General features: G+C 41.5%; 1 protein-coding gene across 2 annotated transcripts in view; it reads left to right on the forward strand.

Moving 5' to 3' along the window:
• The window catches only part of TMEM154 (transmembrane protein 154), a 46558-nt gene extending 28244 nt beyond the window's left edge, over positions 1-18314 (forward strand). Inside the window, exons 4-7 of one of the 2 annotated variants that reach the window (XM_024757471.1) lie at positions 949-976; positions 2165-2250; positions 4300-4360; positions 14905-18312. In XM_024757471.1, coding sequence (XP_024613239.1) covers positions 949-976; positions 2165-2250; positions 4300-4360; positions 14905-14920 — 191 coding nt within the window. In that variant the 3' untranslated portion in view covers positions 14921-18312. Of the gene's footprint in view, positions 1-948; positions 977-2164; positions 2251-4299; positions 4361-14904 lie in introns of both variants that reach the window. The other variant, XM_024757472.1, reaches the window with a different exon arrangement.
• The last annotated feature ends 287 nt before the right edge of the window (positions 18315-18601 follow it).

The raw sequence follows: 18601 nt of genomic DNA on the forward strand, positions 1-18601 counted from the left end.
ACGGGCCCAGCTGCTCCGCGGCATGTGGGATCTTCCCGGACCGGGGCACGAACCCGTGTCCCCTGCATCGGCAGGCGGACTCTCAACCACTGTGCCACCAGGGAAGCCCTCTGTGACATTTCTTGATCGTGATTCTGGGAGTCAGGACGTTTCTGGTTTCTGGTCCACGGCTGGGGGTCTGTGAGCACCACTTGCCCTGGAGAAACAACCTGAGTCTGTGCTTTAATGATGAGATCTACAACAGCAATTTTAGTACATTAACAATGTTATCGATAACAGCAGTTTTAGTCATCTGACTCTGGTTGGTTAGTGTTCAGTTAGCACAGGACTGAGGTCAGAGGGAACAAGAAGGGGAATGAAGATTTAGATAGAGAGATTAATCATAAACTTGGTAGGGGACCTTCTGTTTTAGGGGGGACTTGGTTTCACTGAGACCAGAAGGTTGTGAGAGATCCACCCATACAAAGAGCAGGGCGAGAGGAGAGTTCCCGGGGGAGCCGGTGATTGATAACCCACCTCCTACTCCAGGACAAAGGGACAGTGTCACGTTTGGGTTTGTGTGTTGCAAGGAGATGAGACAGCAGTGGTTTGAACTGGCACATCTGGGGGCCCAGGAACAAGCCCTCTTTTCAACTCCTCCTTTCTCCATCTTACCACTGTTTTCCTCTTCCTATGGATAAAAATAGTCAAGAGGGATGGACATCCGCTGTGAAGTGAGCGCTCTCAGAGGACCACCAGATCTAAAAGAACAGATTTCACGTGGATGGGACCTCATTTCAATATGGCAGTCTGCCCTTGTGTGACATAGAGGTTAACTACTGCTCCTTTCAAAACGTTATCTATTTGAAGTAATTTCCTGTCTTTGTAGAGGAGATTTCAGCTGTTAGAAATAAAAAGTTGTTACACACACTGAAAGTTAACATGACTTTTATATCTACTCTCTTTTAGATGACCTGGGAAGTGAAAACATGAAACTGTAAGTTCCCCACTGCCTCCAGTCCAGCTCGGGATGGGCCGGGATGGGCCGGGATGGGCCAGGATGTCGGGGGATGAACAGATTAGAGAGCCGGCTTTTCAAGAGTTTTGGGTTTGACACCCCTTCCGGGGACCTTTGGCTTCCCCAGCCCCAGGAAGATGTGCCCGAGTGCCCACACCTCACCCCAGGGGAGATCTGAGAGGAGGGCAAGGTCCTTTGTTCAGAAAAGAACTTTTTTTCTGACTGCTACTGATTCCAAATGCATTGTTGGTTGAGTATGCTGACGCTGGGTGTATTTCAAGGACATCCGTTCATTTATTCTGATTAAAAATTTTCTCTCCAGGGAAGAGACTTTAGCTGGTTATTAAGGGAGGGGAGCCCTGGTAGAAGCCTGAGGTTTGTATGTTGAGAAGCAGTGCGTGGTGGGGAGAGGGGGCGAGAAGAGGAATGGAGGTGACAGGAGGGGGTGGAGGAGAGAGAGGAAGAGAGGATGACACCCGGAGGAGTGGCCTGGGGCGATGTCACCACCACCTCTGTCTCACACACACACACCCGGTTATTTGGACACTAGGCTGGCTTCCTCTGCAGGGTGGCGCCTAGCAGCACAGCGGTCAGAGCAGGTGGTCCCCTCCCCCAACCCCACCTACATTAACCTGGGCTCCTCCCCTGAACTGCGCGCTGAGCCCCGGCTAGGGAGGACGGTGGAGTTTTTAGCACAAGGGCTCCATTTCTTCAAGGCAGGAAAGCCTGGGGATGGAAGGGCGAGGTGATGAAAGTAGCCTGTTGACCGTGGCCTCTGGACCTGGAGCACTGCTCAAAAACCCCCAAAGAAAGGGAAGTGAAATTGAGCAAGGCTAAAATGCTAAATGTGGCAACTCCCCGGAGGAGTCTCGGGCTTGGTACCTTCCGGAGGAGCAGAGTCTCCTGGGCTGCCTTTCAGCCCATCATCAGTAATGGATGACGGTTTATTTTCGTTTTTGCCTTTTTTCCTATTAGAGAGTTTGGTCCTCTTGAATAGGGCAAACCCCCAGCCTACCCTGGAGTGTAAGACACTGAATCAAGTTCGTCTTCCTCACAGCCAACGGTCAACATCCTAGGCGCTCCTCAAACGAAATTCAGCACATCACACATGTTGGTTTTGTTTTTTGTTTTGTTTTTTCCAACAAGCTCTTTATTTTCTCTCTCCAGCCCTATTTTTGAGGAAGACACGCCCTCTGTGATGGAAATAGAAATGGAAGAGCTGGATAAGTGGATGAACAGCATGAATAGAAATGGTATGTGGTGTGGAATAACCTAAGGTGGGTTTTTTTGTGCTCTCTGGTAAGAGAAGGCTGCCCCCAATTTGTAACTATGCCATGAGTCCTGGAGGGACCCTGTGAGCCCACCCACATTACATCTGGCACATGCACGAAGTAAGCAGGGTGTCTGACCATCCTTAAATATGCAGTTTAATTATTGCATCAATGGTTGCTACTCTTTTGTATTTTTTTTGCGGTACGCGGGCCTCTCACTGTTGTGGCCTCTCCCGTTGCGGAGCACAGGCTCAGGACGCGCAGGCTCAGCGGCCATGGCTCACGGGCCCAGCCGCTCCGCGGCATGTGGGATCTTCCCGGACCGGGGCACGAACCTGTGTCCCCTGCATTGGCAGGCGGACTCTCAACCACCGCGCCACCAGGGAAGCCCTCTTTTGTATTTTTGCACAAGTTTTTCAAATGGTCTTTTTCTTCTTGAAAATGATCTTATTTTCGAGCAAGGAAATCTCTTGAAACCAAACTATCTGGAAAAAGTTACCATCTGACATTATCTGATATATTATAGAATCTAGAGATCTGTGATTTTAATCTGTATATAAATATAAAACTTTATCAAATATGGTTTACATAGATCTGTCTGTCTAGTAGGCACTAGCCATATATGTCTATTTAACTTAAAATTTAAAAAATTAAATGAAATTTAAAATTTTGTCCCTTACTCATTCCAGCCACATTTTGAGGGCTCAGTAGCCACCTGTGGCTAACAGCTATTATATCAGACAGTGCAAATCTAGAACACTCCCTTCACTGTAGAAAGTTCTACTGGACAGCACTAATAGAGATAGTAATATAAATATCCAATTATAACTTACTTTCCAATTGATATCTGGCAGTAATTGTAGTATATGTCCCTTACTTTTCATTAAATCAACATTTAGATGTAAAAATCATGACAGCTGTGTTTTCTATTTTTGATTCCTTTAAAAAAATAAATTATTTTAATGCTCATGCTAAACTACTACAATCTACTATTTATATTATCTTATCACTTGTATTTTTAACATTTATCTTAAAGAAAATACCCTGGGAGCTGTCAGATTCAACAATCTACAATGGAGTTCTCAAATCCAGAGGCTTGGTGTTAGAATTTTTGTACCAGAGGCTCATCAAGATGAGCTTTCCAGAAGATGAGAACCATTTAACTAAATTGTACAATTTTGAGCAGTTTTTCATAGTCCAATATTGAGGGAAGAATGGTTCTGTAAAGCATTTGAGGATGGGGTGGGTCATTGAGATAGTCCTTAAAGTAGTTTCATTTTGTTGTTTTTAGTTTATAAAAATAATATATGTACACAGTAGAATTTGGAAAATGCAAAAAAAAAAAGAAGAAGAAGAAAAGTGTTCCACCACCCAGAACCAACCTCTCTTAATATTTTGGTGTATTTGCTTTTGTGACTCAGATAATTGTAATATAAAATCATGATCCTGTTACACTCACTAAAACCAGAAATCTGGAAGAAGCCATTTCCATTTGACAGCTAAAGCAGAGAATGGCTTTGACACATAGGTGATAGATCCAGTGGATTTTTCTCCCCCTTGGAAACAGCAGTCGTGTAATAGGAGAGAATTCTGATGACTTTAACAAGGTCGGCTGTTCCCCACTTTACCTGCTTCTTTCCTGTTGTGCCTCCAGACTGAAATCATTCTGCAGACACATCAGGACCTTGGGTGAAGCCGTTTTATTCCTGTGTCTACTCTGATCCACGCAGATTCTAGCCTTTGGAGCCCCAGTGGTGTTCCTCAGGGACTGAATAACCAAGCAGTGATGAATTGTGCCCTTTCCAACGGGGCCAGAGGCACGTTGAAGTCTTGTATCTGTGTGTTAGTGCTTTTTCCATTTCAAGAGCCTTGCCGTCATTAATCTTTTAACCTCTGAAACTCCCTGGTGAGGCCATTTCTGCACAACTAACCATACAGATCAGAGAAATGTGATACTCAACTGCACGAGTTTTGTAGATAAAAACCAGAATTTTAGTGACTAACAATGAGCTTGCTTTTATTCTGTCCTAGCCAACTATGAGTGTTTACCTACTTTAGAGGAAGAAAAGGAACCAAACCACAGCAACCCAAGGTACTTCTAATTTCTACCACAGATTATATATGGTTGGGAGGGGGAGATTGGAGACCACAGTTGAGGACTTTTGCTCACCTTCTCTGTGCCTATAAATCTTTTTTAAGATTTCTTTATTATTCATTTATTTATTTTATTATTTTTGGCCGCGTCGGGTCTTAGTTGCTGGCACACGGGCTCTTTGTTGTGGTACGCGGGCTTCTCTCTAGTTGTGGTGTGCGGGTTTTCTCTTCTGTAGTTCAGGGCGCCAGCTCAGTAGTTGTGGCGTGCGGGCTTAGCTGCCCCGCGACATGTGGGATCTTAGTTCCCTGACCAGGGATGGAACCCATGTCCCCTGCATTGGAAGGTGGATTCTTTACCACTGGACCACCAGGAGAGTCCCTGTGCCTATAAATTTTATGTGACAGTTTTCATGGGTGTATGGAGAAACGAAAGTGTGAGTTATGGAAAATAGAAAGGTACAAATTAAATATCCTAGTGACTCTTTATCTTTAGAAATAAATTAGTAGTGACAGTTTTTTGCCCTTCTAAAGAGACACTGTCGAGTTGGCTTCTGTTTTAGTCCTAAAACTTTCTGATTATGACAAACTGTAGGTTTGTTGACCTTGGATGAGTAGATGTTTGGTAAGGAAAACAGATGGAGGTGACAATCTCAAAGGGGTAACTGTAAACAAGAGTGAGTAAAATGAACATAAACAAAACAAAAGAAAACCCCGCCTGAATTGCATTGTTATATGAGAGAAATTAAATGAGAATTTTTAAAAAACCCATATTCCATTCTACCACTAGGTGGCTCTGCTTAATAGAAAATTTTAGCACACTGGGACCTGTGCGTCCTTTAGCCTTCCACAGTCTTGTTTAAATTATATTATCTTTTGTGAGGATAGAAATTACCGTGTCTGCGTGTTTTTGATCAGAGAATCCTTTGGTCAGGACCTGGGACATGCTCGCAGGAAATAGGATTGATGATTCAGTAAGTCAGGGACTTGCTCCACAGAGCACTGCTGTGATTTGGGGGGCACAGAATTGCTGATGGGGTGACTCCGAGATGACCAACGAGTAGGGAACTTGACTGAGCCTGTAACTGAGATATTACACTTCTGTCGGAGCAAAGAGAATACATTTTCAAAGCAGGATAAAGACCACCCACCGTCTCTCCTTCCAAGTTAACCAGAGGCCCTGCACCAGTCACCTTAAATGTTTCCAGAGCGCAGTCACTTGTCATAAGCAGTTCCTGAAGCCAGAGCGATGCAAGGAAAGACTGATTATTAGACAGTGATTGGGGCAGTCAGATGTTTGTCTTCCAGACCCTTGTTCTGCTTCCTCCCCTAAGCCTTACCTGAGAAGTCATGCCACCATAATCTTACTGAGGTGAGCCTCCTCTCTGATGTAGAATATGCGTCTTACTGTAGATGTCAGTCATTGTTACCTCTGCGGGTACTTGCATGTTAGAATTCACCACTGGTTCAGAAAAGAGTCTATCCTATTTAAAGAAGATATCAGACATTAACAAGAAGATGAAAGAAAAAAAAAGAATGCTAGTGGGAGTATCACAGAGGACATTACGAAGGAATTATTTCCTTTGCATTTTTACCTAAAAATGAATATCTATGTGTGTCCAGTTTAGGGCTCAGATCACCCCCCAAAACCTTATAAATATCTTATTACTGCATCTCTGATGTGCACCCTCAAAAGATGTGAGATGAAAAAAAAAAAAAAAAAGGTGTGAGATGTCATTGGTTTTTATACACCCGCCTCTTGTTCCTTGAAATTATTGGCAACATAGAAGAAGCTTAACGTTAGAGAATTGTATGGTGGTAAAAGCTTCTTAGAAATCATGTTTTTGAGATACTGAGAGGCTGGTCTCTGAAGTAAGCTCTATACCACATTTCCGCTTCTAAGGCAAAAAGGCTTGACCTATTCGGAGAGCTGCTTCATGCTAAATTATTGATTTTAAAGGGAATGTCTACATTCCTCTGTTGGTCTGGTTTTAATTCACAGGACAGCTGTCAAGCTGTCACCTCATTCCCTCTTGATGAAGCCAGGACCAGGGCTATAGAACCAAGAGTGGCAAGTCCCCAGTCTTTGGTGCTGATGACACTGTCTGATTACATCAAAGGGTATCATGACATTGCAGAGCAAATTTAATTTTTATTCACTAAAAACTCAGAAAAGTACAAAGCACTTAGAACAAATCCTGGTAGAAAATTAACTCTCAGTAAGTATTAGTTATTTTTAATTATTATAAAAAGTTATAATTGATATACATAAACGTATTGCCTTTTGGGTGAATGAGCCTGTGTCCTAAGGTCCAGGCACATCTAGTATGTGGAGCATTATTTTTGCTCCTGGTTTCCCTGGGGACTTCTTTTTGGAACTTACCAATCCTGAGCAATTTGTTTCATCCCCTAGTAATGATCTGGAGCCTTTAGGTTCCCCATCCATTACCAGTGTAGGTAATATGCTGGTGATTTCAGAATAGTCCTCTCAGCCGTCCGGAATTTTTGAAAGGGTACATAGTTTGGATTATCTTGTATTTTGGATAATCTTTTCTGTCGTGATTTTATTTACATTTCTTTCTCTTATTGTCTTAATTACATTGATAATTGATGAAACATTTACTTTGAACCTGGAATCCAGGACAGATAGAAGATTTTTTTTCTGAAAGCTTGTGAATCATTAGAGATACAGGTGGTGAGTGCAATGGTCACTGGGCTTAGAAGACTGGTTTCAAGACCCGACTTGGATGATCATTTATTCCTTGTACTAAGACAAGTCACTTTAACTCTGTAAGCTTCAGTTTCCTCATCTTGTAAAATGGATATAATGCCACCTGTCCTTCTAGTTTCACAGGATCCCAAGAGAGAAAAAAACTTTGTAAGTTTTAAAGCACCACACAAATGAAATGAATTCTTTTATGCTCTGGCAATAATTCTCCCCATCCTCTCCAACTGACTTTTTTTTTTTTTTTTAAAGATTTTCTATTTTAGAGCAGTTTTAGATTCACAGCAAAATTGAGCAGAAAGTACATAGAAGTCCCCCATACCCCTGGCTCCCACATGCACAACCCTCCCCGCTGTTGACACCCCCCACCAGAGCGGGATCTTAGTTACAATCGGTTAACCTATTTTGACACATCATTACGTCCAAAGTTCCCCAGTGGTTTTGACCTCTGTGAATCATCCTTCCTCTACCGTCTAAGCAGTGTACGGGTGACTCTAATGCTTCAGAAAGTATATAACAGTCACTGCAGACTGAACTTAGTGGAAAACACACTTCCCCATCCTGCTTGGATTAGCAGGAGGATGGGGAACTAAGACTTCTGGAATCCATTTACTTCTTGATGCTAGAAAGACACTGTGACATAGAGCCTCTGTTATCCATAAAGTCCACTCTGATCCTGGGAAAAACGAGGTGATCTGGTCACCATCCTACACTTAATGCACTACATTGTGTGCAGACTTCAACCCTTCACCTTCTCTTATTCAGGTTCATAAGCTCAGGTCTTTCCGGACTTTTCCCACACATCCCATTAGCCAGCAATTCCTCATTACTTTGCCTTGTCCTCACTGAGTGGACATTTTCCTTGAGCTGTGGAATCTGAAATTTAGCACAGGATTTTAATAAGGGCCAGGGATGTACAAAGTACCATGGGAAGTTTAAAGTATGGTTTTCATGTTTTCAAAAAAATCAGTGGGAAAAGACAGCAAAGGAATGGTGGGGGAAGGGGAATTCTATATCCTTATTTCCCACCTTAGCATTTTTCCCTATAATTCGTACATGTTATGTGCCAGGCAACGTATGGGGTACCGGGAACAGTGTCCAAGGGGTGGGCAGGGTGGAGCTGAGGTCTGCCCTAGAGTTGAAGAGAATTTCATCACCGACATTGTTCAGCCTTGCCAGCGTGTGTTGATAACAAAAAACAGATCCATTGAGTTGGTTTTATTATTGTTTAAATTGTCTTGAAAGAATTCACTCTCTTATTGTCTACCCCCATCCTTACAATACATTCTCTAATGCCACTCGACAGTGGCAAAAACAAGATGGAATTCCTTTCATCTTGGTGCTTACAGTCTGGGCAGTCTCTTCCTTCTTCCTGAGGCCTTTATAACTAGACAATTTCCTGAAAGCGTGGTGTTTCTGCCTCTGCAAGCTTAGGTGAATAACCACAGAAAAGGAATTGCAAATATTAGCCAAGCGCACGTCTTCTTTCCCTTTATGCCTGTTGGCCACAGTGATGATTTTATGTTGAGTAACAGCATTGGGAAAGATTGGGGGAGAATTAGATTTCATCCAAGTCAATTTATAACTTTGCAAGTACGGTAATAACAACAATAATAAGACACTTATTCTAGATGCCAGACACCTAGCTACTACTACCTAGGAAAGTAACCAAGTCAAGGAAGGGAAGTAACAGTATACCTGTTCTGCTTTTGTAATAATTCCATTGTTCATTTTTTTTTTTTTAAGAATCTCGGGTGTGAGACTCAGACACCAATGTATTTTTATTAATTTATTTATTTTTGCTGTGTTGGGTTTTCGTTTCTGTGCGAGGGCTTTCTCTGGTTGTGACAAGCAGGGGCCACTCTTCATCGCGGTGCGTGGGCCTCTCACTATTGCGCCCTCTCTTGGTGCGGAGCACGGGCTCCAGACACGCAGGCTCAGCAGTTGTGGCTCACGGGCCCAGTTGCTCCGCGGCATGTGGGATCTTCCCAGACCAGGGCTCGAACCCATGTCCCCTGCATCAGCAGGCAGATTCTCAACTAATGCGCCACCAGGGAAGCCCTCCATTGTTCATTTTATGATTCATTTCTGAGCTCAATAATATTATAAAAATGTATCACTTTAGTATTTTTCAGGAAAATGCAGGTTAGCTTAATAGAGAATTTTTTGAATTTCTCCCTGTTTCTTCCCTTCTCTTTGTGTTTTTTTGGAGAAAGTATGATCGTCAGTGTAATTTTTCAAATATACTTATTGAGTGCCTAATATGTGCCTGACATTGTCCACATCATGCCAAGACAACCAGCTAAAACTGAAACAATCCATCTGAGTTATCCTGGAAATCAGAGAGGTTAAAAACTTGCACAGCAAGTTTTTGATGAAGCTCAATCTAGAGAAGAGTTTAAAATTGGATTTTCATTTTCTTTGACTAATTAGTTAAAATAAAAGAGATATTCCATAAATGAAAAGACAAATTAGAAACTTTTAAAAAGAACCCTTAGTAGCAAGAAAGCCATCCACCATGAGGCCAACTATGAAAGTCTTTGGTGGCTGATGCAGTGCAGACATTGACAAGACTGAACCATGAATTGCGAGAAAACAGCAGTTTTGTGTGAACCGTTCTGGCCTCTCCACTCCAGTAAATCTCTGTGGCCGCTTCCAATTGCTTTATGAGTTTCCTTCCTCTTTTTCTCTCCAGTCCCTCTAGTCATTTAAAAGTCAACAAGTATTAAATATTAAGTATATTAAGTGCCAACTGATTTCCCTCAAATCCGAGCTAAGTATCATGAGGGATGCAAAGTAACAGTTTATAATCCTGCAGGATGCTAACCTCAAATGACATGGTTAACACGTAGGGGTGTGTGTATGTGTGTGTGTCTATGCCTGTCTGTGGTGGGTGAGAGAAGATGCACTAAATTCAATACACCACAGCCTCGTTTGAATACTAGTCCAGATTGTGTCTACACCGTGGGCATGATCTATGTGTCTTGGACCAGTTCTGGGCCTGGCTCTGATGGCAGCCAGATTCTCGTCTCTATAATTCCACCTGGGCAGGCCTCTTACGGGAAGGAGAAGGGACGTTCTATTGATGACGCGGAAGAGAGCATGATCTAACTGTTCCGTGACTTTGTGCTAAACTGAACTTGGCACTCCTCCCCAAACCAAGTTAGAGAGCATCATAATTAGAGAAAGGTTTAGCATAGGTTTATTACATCTTGGGAGACAGGCAACATTAGCTGTGGTCAGAAAGAGGGATTGTTACAAGGTAAACTGGTCAGAAGGACAAAGATGGCTTATCTGATCCTGACTGCAACCAAGGGGCAGTTATGAAACCAGGTGTTACAATTGCACCTCCTCATTTAACTGGTGGCGTTCCACTTAAATGCTTTCTTAAAAATCATCAGATGATGCTTTTTAATCAATTCAATTGGTTTTTTACAGTTTGGAGGCTTGTTACTATACAGCTTTTTGGAAAGCTACCCCACATTCTTAAAATATCTACATATAACCCTCTGAGAAAAATCACTCACTCATGCTGCTGTCACAGATAAGTGACCAAAGCCGTACGAATTAACATCAAGGCAAACAACAGAGGTTTGAAGCGGGATCACTGATTTTATTTGTTGCAATTCTGTGGCAGTTTGCCAAGGTATTTTTAACAGGGAATTCTAGCATTTGCCAGAGCTGGAAACATCAGGGCTGATTCGATCATTTCACAGAGATGATAAATAGCCACAAAGATAGCAGGGAACACATCTAACTCAATAAAGGAATGAGCATGAGGGAGAATAATGCCTCCAGGCTCGGGCATGGGTGGGGAGCCAGGTCCCGGGTTGCTGACTTACTAACAGGCACGTTGGCCATCACACCACCGGTGAAAATCACGTGTGAGAGTTGCGACACTAGGAATGACCTGCTGACCCACTGCTGAAGCAACTTGTACCCACACTGGGACTGTCTCTGGTGTGGCGGGCCTGGCACGTTGTCGGTGGCCAGATCTATAAACACATAAGTTCCACACGTATCATGCGTGAGGTCCTGTGCTCTTTGATGCTTTAAATGAATGGGTTCTGGTTGGTGGGTAGTGTCACACTCTAAGCCTTCATAATGTTTGTAGAGTGTTCTAAACAAACCGCATTTAGGTTACACTGTCCTCAGAAACTGAAAGTTTGTTTTGGAAGATGGTTTCTTAAAGGCTCTGGATATTTGAAGCAATGTTCAAGCTTGTGTTTAACTGAACATTTGCTAGCATAGAATCTAGCAAAATCAGAATGCCCGTTCATGTGTCTGGAGGGCAGGCCTGTGGCATAGAGCTTCGCCTACATTTTCTCATTGATTTTTTTCCCAACAGCCTTCTAAGGCACATGGTATTATTATGCATGTTTTGCAGATGAGATGAGCTAAGAAATGTTAACTTGCTCAAGGTCACACAGCGAGAAAGTGGCTGAGCCCTGATTTAAGCTCTGCCCTCCTGACCCTGTGCTCAAAAAGCCACCATGAGCACACACCAGCATTGGCTCAACCATAGAAGCAGCCCAAGAAGAGAAATACCTAGGCAAAAACTTAATCAAAAAATGTATGGATAATATAAAAAGAAATTGTTCAAATTTTTATGGAGGGACAACAAAGATATAAACAAATGGAGAGAGACGTAGTGTGTTTCTGAATGAAAGACTCAACAGTGTGAAAATTATCCTTTTAAATTCAACTGAGTCTTTTAAAGATCCCAATGAGCATTTCATCTGGGAGAATAATTGTGTGCAGATAGTCAGGGTAATTCTAAGAGAAGGAAAAAGAACAATTGTGTGTGGGGAGGTGGATTTGCAGGGAACATGCTCCAATAATTAAAACTGTGTATACCCAGAACCAAATAAGTATTACTGGCATAGAATAGTATATTCAAAACAGCCTCAAGTATATGTAAACATTTAATATATTATAAAAGTAGCAATTCATAGCAAGTGGATTATTCAGTAAATAGTCTTAAAACAACTGACTAACATTTGGAGGGAAAATTTAGAACTCAACCTCACACTTTAGATTAAAATAGACTCCGGATAAGTTTATACGTGAAAAAGAAAGAAATAAAATCCAGAAAAATTAAAGATAAATATTATAACTGTAAGGTGAGGTCTGGTTGAAAACATGACACACAGTCAGAAACCATATCAGAAAAGGATAGACTTAACTACATTAAAAACTCAAATTTTTTATACTTCCAAAAACACAATATAAAATTAGGAGGAAAATGACAAATTGGGGGAAAGTATATGCGATATGTATGATGAACAAGGAATTATTATTCTTAATACATAAATCAATAAAAAGATAATGCCCCATGTGGGCAAAGAATATTAATGAGCAGTTTGGCAAAAGAAGAAATTAAAATTACCAACAGAGCTTTGAAAAAAACTTTAGTCTTCCTAGTAACAAAAAAAAGTAACCCAAGAATACGTTAAGGTAAATATTAGATTATTTTCACCTATTGAATTTACAAAAGCTAAAAGTAATAATATCCAGTATTAGAATGTTGGGGAAAGGATATTTCCATAAAGGAAACTGTCAAGAGAAGGTAAATTTCTAGGGAAGTGGGTAATTGGACAATGGGCTGGTCAAGCTTTAAAATTGCATACATTTTAACCTAGCAGTTCCTCTTCTAGATATTTATGCAAAGGTAACAACTGGAAGCATGCAAAAATGTAGCAATTTTTATAATAAATAAAAATTATAAATTGGAAATAGCTTAAATGTTTAACAATAAGGATACGCCTAAAAATAATGTTCTTGGTGAGACAATGTGAGACAATGGTGTGCTCTATAGCCAATTAAAAAGATATGGTATATTTATTAGCCAGAAAAGAGGTCTATATATGAATGAGAGTGAGAAAAGCAGATTACAGAACAATATGCATAACATAATTCCATTTTTGTACAAAAAGAATATATATCATTATCACAGAAAAAAGTTTGGAAGAATAAATACCAAAATGTTAACTGTAGTGAGGTTGTTAGTATTTTTATTTGGCTTATTTGTATTTTGTATTTTTTCAACAATGAATATGGCTTGGCCTTATAATAATTAACTTTAAAAATCACTTCTATTTTAACTGCTGGACACAGATTAGCGTTGTGGACAAAAGAGGGATTGTGCCCATTGCTGTACAGCCTTGTATTTTGGTCTGCTTAGAGTAGCTGAAATGTCAAGATAAGGCCACAAAAGGAAAACATGCACTTCAGAGACTTATGCTCCATAGAGATGAACTCCTGGATCTCAGAAATATTATCTTGCTACCACCCAATTTCCAAGAAAGGAAGCCTCCTTGCCCAGTTTAAGAGCTGTTTAGTGTGACTTATGAAACGAGTTGTTACGTTCGTTCTTCAGATAAAGAATGTCTTCATTTGCAGTCAGGTTTCCATTAAATAAGTTTTCCTACAGAAGTTGTCCTTTTGTCCATGTCTGCTTTCCCCTTTCCTTCCCATTTGTCAGTCTTCCTGGTCACAGCTTCTTCCCCCTGTCTTCACAACACAGACACAGACACACAAACATATACACAGTGTCTCTCCTCCTCTTTCTTGGATAGATCTAGCTAGCTAGCTAGCTAGCTCTCTATCATCTAGCTAGCTAGCTGGCTCTCTATCATCTAGCTAGCTGGCTATCATCTAGCTAGCTAGCTAGCTAGCTGGGTCTCTATCATCTAGCTATCTAGCTAGCTCTTTATCATCTAGCTAGCTGTCTATCATCTAGCTAGCTAGCTAGCTAGCTCTCTATTATCTAGCTAGCCAGCTAGCTAGCTAGCTGGCCCTCTATCATCTAGCTAGCTGGCTCTCTATCATCTAGCTAGCTGGCTCTCTATCATCTAGCTAGCTGGCTCTCTATCATCTAGCTAGCTGGCTCTCTATCATCTAGCTAGCTAGCTGGCTCTCTATCATCTATCAAGTTGTTTCAGAGACCTTTTGGAAACACCTGGTGTGTCACTGAGCAGGCGAGAACTGAAGTAGGAGTCAGAAAAACACGGTCTATTGCAGCCTCTAAGAGCCTCTGAGCTAAGGAGACACCAGGTCCTGTTGATGAGCGTCATTCAGGCACTTCCTTGGAAACACAGGTCATTTCAAGTGGAGACATGCTAGAATTTGGGTGAAAGGACACAACATTTTTGAAAAGTGGGTGGAGGTGCGGGAGGTCAAGTAGTCTGCTTTCCACGAGACTTGGGTGGAGACATGGTCTCACTGGGAAAGAGCTATAGAGCCAGACCTGTGGCTGAGAGAGCCAAGTGAGAAACAAAAGCAGAAATTAGCCCACTAGCATGGTTATGTCCACACACCATGTCCATAATTTATGTCTACTCACACCTGAAGATGCCTGATGATTGAATTCTAAATGACACTGAGAAGGCACTTCCAGATCCTCTGTGCCTGGGAAAAAAAAATGGGCTTTTGAAAACATGCCAGGACCACAAAGCCTTGAGAGAAAATAACGTATCGAAATTTTTTTTTTAAGGAAAAAGAAAAGGCAGTTTGGCATCTATTCATAGAGAATGGGATTCGATTTCTTTAAAGGGGGAACCCCGGCTCCATCTGGTTCTCTCCACATCAGCCCTGGGGAAGGATATTACAACTAGAGCTAGGGATTATTTCTTGGCTTTCCTAGATTTCCTCCTCAGGGTTCAGATATAAAATCCAAACTGAACTGACCTTTGTTTCAGAAATTGTAATCTGGACACCGTCGGCTCCCTGACTGCTATGTTATCCTGAGTCGCCTCCATAGCCGAGCGACCAGCTCTCAGTAGCTTCTTGGAAATATACTATTGTTCTGTTTTTTGCAGTGACAATGAATCCTGAAACTGAATGGTGCTAATGTTTTCCAAGAGAAAGCAGCCCCAGAGGGAGTCTGCTGGGCCTGCCAGCAGAGGATGAAGAGGATCCGAATTTAATTAATTTCAAATCAATGTAAACACAAGAACCTTTTGCTGTTGCTTCCAGTGCCCACTCTTCCAACGCCCAGTGCATCACCTGTACTTGGAAGAATGCTCGATTGAGAAGTGCTGGGCAAAGGCGTGGCTGCCATCCATCGCTGAGGGTGGAGGAACCATAAGATGCAGTCAGCGCTTATCAGTGGGTGTTTCCTCCGCTCAGCCAACCTCTAGATGACTGTACCATCACCCTGGCCACGCTCTCAAGTCCTTGTTACCTTTCTGCTTCATTCCTCAGGGTACAAATCAGGAAGCTGTCTATGGTTTCCTTCTGGGTCACCTTGCGACCTAGCTAGCTTTGGATAATTTCCTCTCGTGAGTTAAGTTCTCTGATAGATCAATTACATTCAGTGGGAACTTTGCTCAAGGTGAGTTATGTCATGGAATAATAGCAAACAAAGCAAGTGTTTCAATGTGGACCCCATCCCAGGGGGTGGGTAAGCTCATTTCCACCTGCCATGAGACACAGTGTGAGAGCCCACAGTCCTGAAGGGATGCTGTTTGGGGACGTGTTGACCCTGAGTTGGCCAGGTGAGGGAGGAATGGAATTCTCAGTGAAAGAGCAACTGTTTTCCTTCTCGGAGAAAATAAGCTGCTCGTTCACATTTCCCCACGGCTCATCCCTGCCCTCACCACAACTCCCTCGCGTGTGATGTATGGATAGATGTGTGCAGCTGGGCCTCCTCTGCCACCTTCAGTGTCTCTGAGATCTTTAAGGTTGTTTGGAACAAACAGACCAGCAATAGGCTCTGTCTGTGCCCGAGGCAGGTACCCTTCCTCGTACTCAGGATCTTTCCTGCCAGCCTGACCAGGGCTCGTGTCCTCAACGCAGCTCCCAGGAGGCCACCACCGGTCATCAGAGATGACATTCTACGTGATATTTGTTGACATCCTCCTGCTAGAAGCAATGGTGCAAAATGCAGAAGGGCCTAGTTATCACTCCCACTCACGTCAAATCAATCGCCATTTAATCCTTAATTTTCCAATTCTGACCTTTAAAGCAATCTAGCAAATTAGGAGCCCTCAGCTCTTCCACAGCACCTGATGTTTTATTCCAGGAAAGAAACCAAGAATGAAAACTGTATCTTACTCCCCGCATATAAATGGAGGAGGGGTTGAGGTTCACCAAATATTTGCTGCTGTTATTTGGAGTCTTGTGTTTGAAAGGCTGCCTTAATGCATAACGAAAACAGTCCTTTTTTTTCAGAATCCTTTTAACCAGCACTTGCCTTCTGAACTATGCCCACAATTTTAAAGGCAGAGTTCCAAGCCAGGGAGGTCTTTCCACCGCAGTGAAAGATAGAACTATCTGGCTGTGTTTAACCACTGCTCTTATGCCATCCCGGGGTTGCAAAGAGCTTTGGCAAAAGGCAGTCTTCATGGTACAGAAGCACAACAGAGCTGTCTGTTGTATTCTCTTTAGCACATCCTAATATGGCATTTTTGTTTTCCTTGCTGTTTTGCATATTCATATCCAACTTGTGGTCCATAGTGACTCTCAAGATATTTATGTCCAAATCGCTACTTTCCAAATCATTGTTTCTGGCTGTTTTGTTACCTTGTTTCTCATCCACATTTTGACTCTGTAAAGAGTCTCTTCTTTCTCTAGGTAGCTAAGATTTTTGCTGAACTTTTAGGCCCGTAAGCGTCATCCAGCCCTATCAAATAATGGACTTCAGCGGTTCAGAGAAGGATAGGAGGTCTTGGAGTCTCATTTTGATGAAGTGATATTTTATGATATGGTACATATATTCTCATTCAGTATTTGAAATGATTTCAAATTCCAGAAGAAGCAAGCTTCAGCAATATGTCATTGTGTTTATATCTGAAAAATGTACTAACCTCTATAGTTGCATCACGTGCAAAGCACTTTAAAAGAAGAGTTTATTCTGGCAAGATACATGACATTAGTATGAGTCAAAACAGCCAAAGTTCAGTGCTCTGTATCTTTTTATTACTGTCCAGTCAAGAGGCATCATAGATTATGATCATTCCAAGAATTGTATTTAAACCTAATCTTAATTTTTATGTTTCAGATTACTGTTAGTAAAAATCTTAATAATTTGCCCTAATTGGGTAGCCAATCAGAGCAAAATCTGACTTTAGAATATTTTCAAATGTGTACATTTTATTGTATTTTTGTACATATTAAGTAAGCTAAGTTAGCAACATTGCCTTGTTGAACTCCTCAGGAAACTTGTTGTAATAAATATGTGAAAATCTCAGTCTTAACTCAGCGATGTGACTCCTCTCTCTGGGAAGGTCATTGTCATCCAAACAGCGAACACATAGCACGGATCAATCTTGACATCCATGGGGTGACAGATGCTTCTGATCACCCTTGTAGCTCTAGCAATGTAAACAGGTGCTTTAAAAAATACTTTTGTCTATTCGTTTGTTTTGGTTGTTTAAACTATCAGTTTTCACCATCTCTGTAAGAAGGCCCTTATGTTGAGTAAACATAAAGTGTACACATTAGTTTCAACTTCTGTCAGAATTAGTACATATTCTGAATATAGTAGAGCAATAAGACATGGCTCACACTGGGAAGACATGGCTGAAATTCTCACTGTGAGGAAAACATTGACATTTTCTACTGAATTAAATTTACACATGCTGCTTTTTCACACTCAGGATGAATTCTGGCCTGTCTATTTAATATCTACAATAGGTGGGCCAGAGTAGCTTCATTCATAGATTACATTTCTTTGCTCTTACAATAACCAAAAGATCACCGTATATTAGTATGGTGTGGAAGTAGTCAAATTGGTTATTAATAATTGCTAAAACCAAACACCCAATTGCCTGAATTATTTATTTTTTTGAACAGCTCTTTCACCTTGCCTTGATACTGTCTTATCTAGTAGCCAAATTTTATTTTCCTCTTAGTCCTCTTGTAGATATCTGGTGGGGGTTGTATTGTTTTTTGCCCTCTTATCTTTTCTAAATAATACGTCATGTTCATGAGACAGCAATCCATAAAATTATATAAAATAAAACTTTTAAAATCACCTCTGTGGATACTCTAAGCCCTTTCTGAAATGATATTTTAAGAAGCTAAATTCTTAAACCAAAGTACTTACAGTAACATAAGGACTTTAATCTCATTGCTGTACAAGATTAGAAATATATGTTGAACCTGCTTAAGACAACCAGATGTGGATGGTGTCCCGTGCCCATTGGTCTCCAGGTGCAGAAGGCTCAGTGAATCATCCTCCTTCGTTGCCATCGTATTATTATCATTGGCCTTTGGTAGGTTATAAATAAATAAATAGACTTTTACAAAAAGCCTATTCATCACATTTTTCACTTCTTTGGTCCACATGGAAAGGAATAAGATAATGATCTCTAGATACTACAAACAGTAGGTGACATCTTTTCCAGTGTAAAGATCAGTTGACTGAACATTCAAGATGGCGGACGAGTAAGACATAGAGATCACCTTCCTCCCCACAGATACATCAGAAATACATCTACATGTGGAACGACTCCTACAGAACACCTACTGAACGCTGGCAGAACACCTCAGACTTCCCAAAAGGCAAGAAAC

This window comes from Neophocaena asiaeorientalis, unplaced genomic scaffold (genome assembly GCF_003031525.2).
Source record: "Neophocaena asiaeorientalis asiaeorientalis breed wild unplaced genomic scaffold, Neophocaena_asiaeorientalis_V1.1 scaffold238, whole genome shotgun sequence".
In the NCBI taxonomy this organism is placed as follows: Eukaryota; Metazoa; Chordata; class Mammalia; order Artiodactyla; family Phocoenidae; genus Neophocaena; species Neophocaena asiaeorientalis.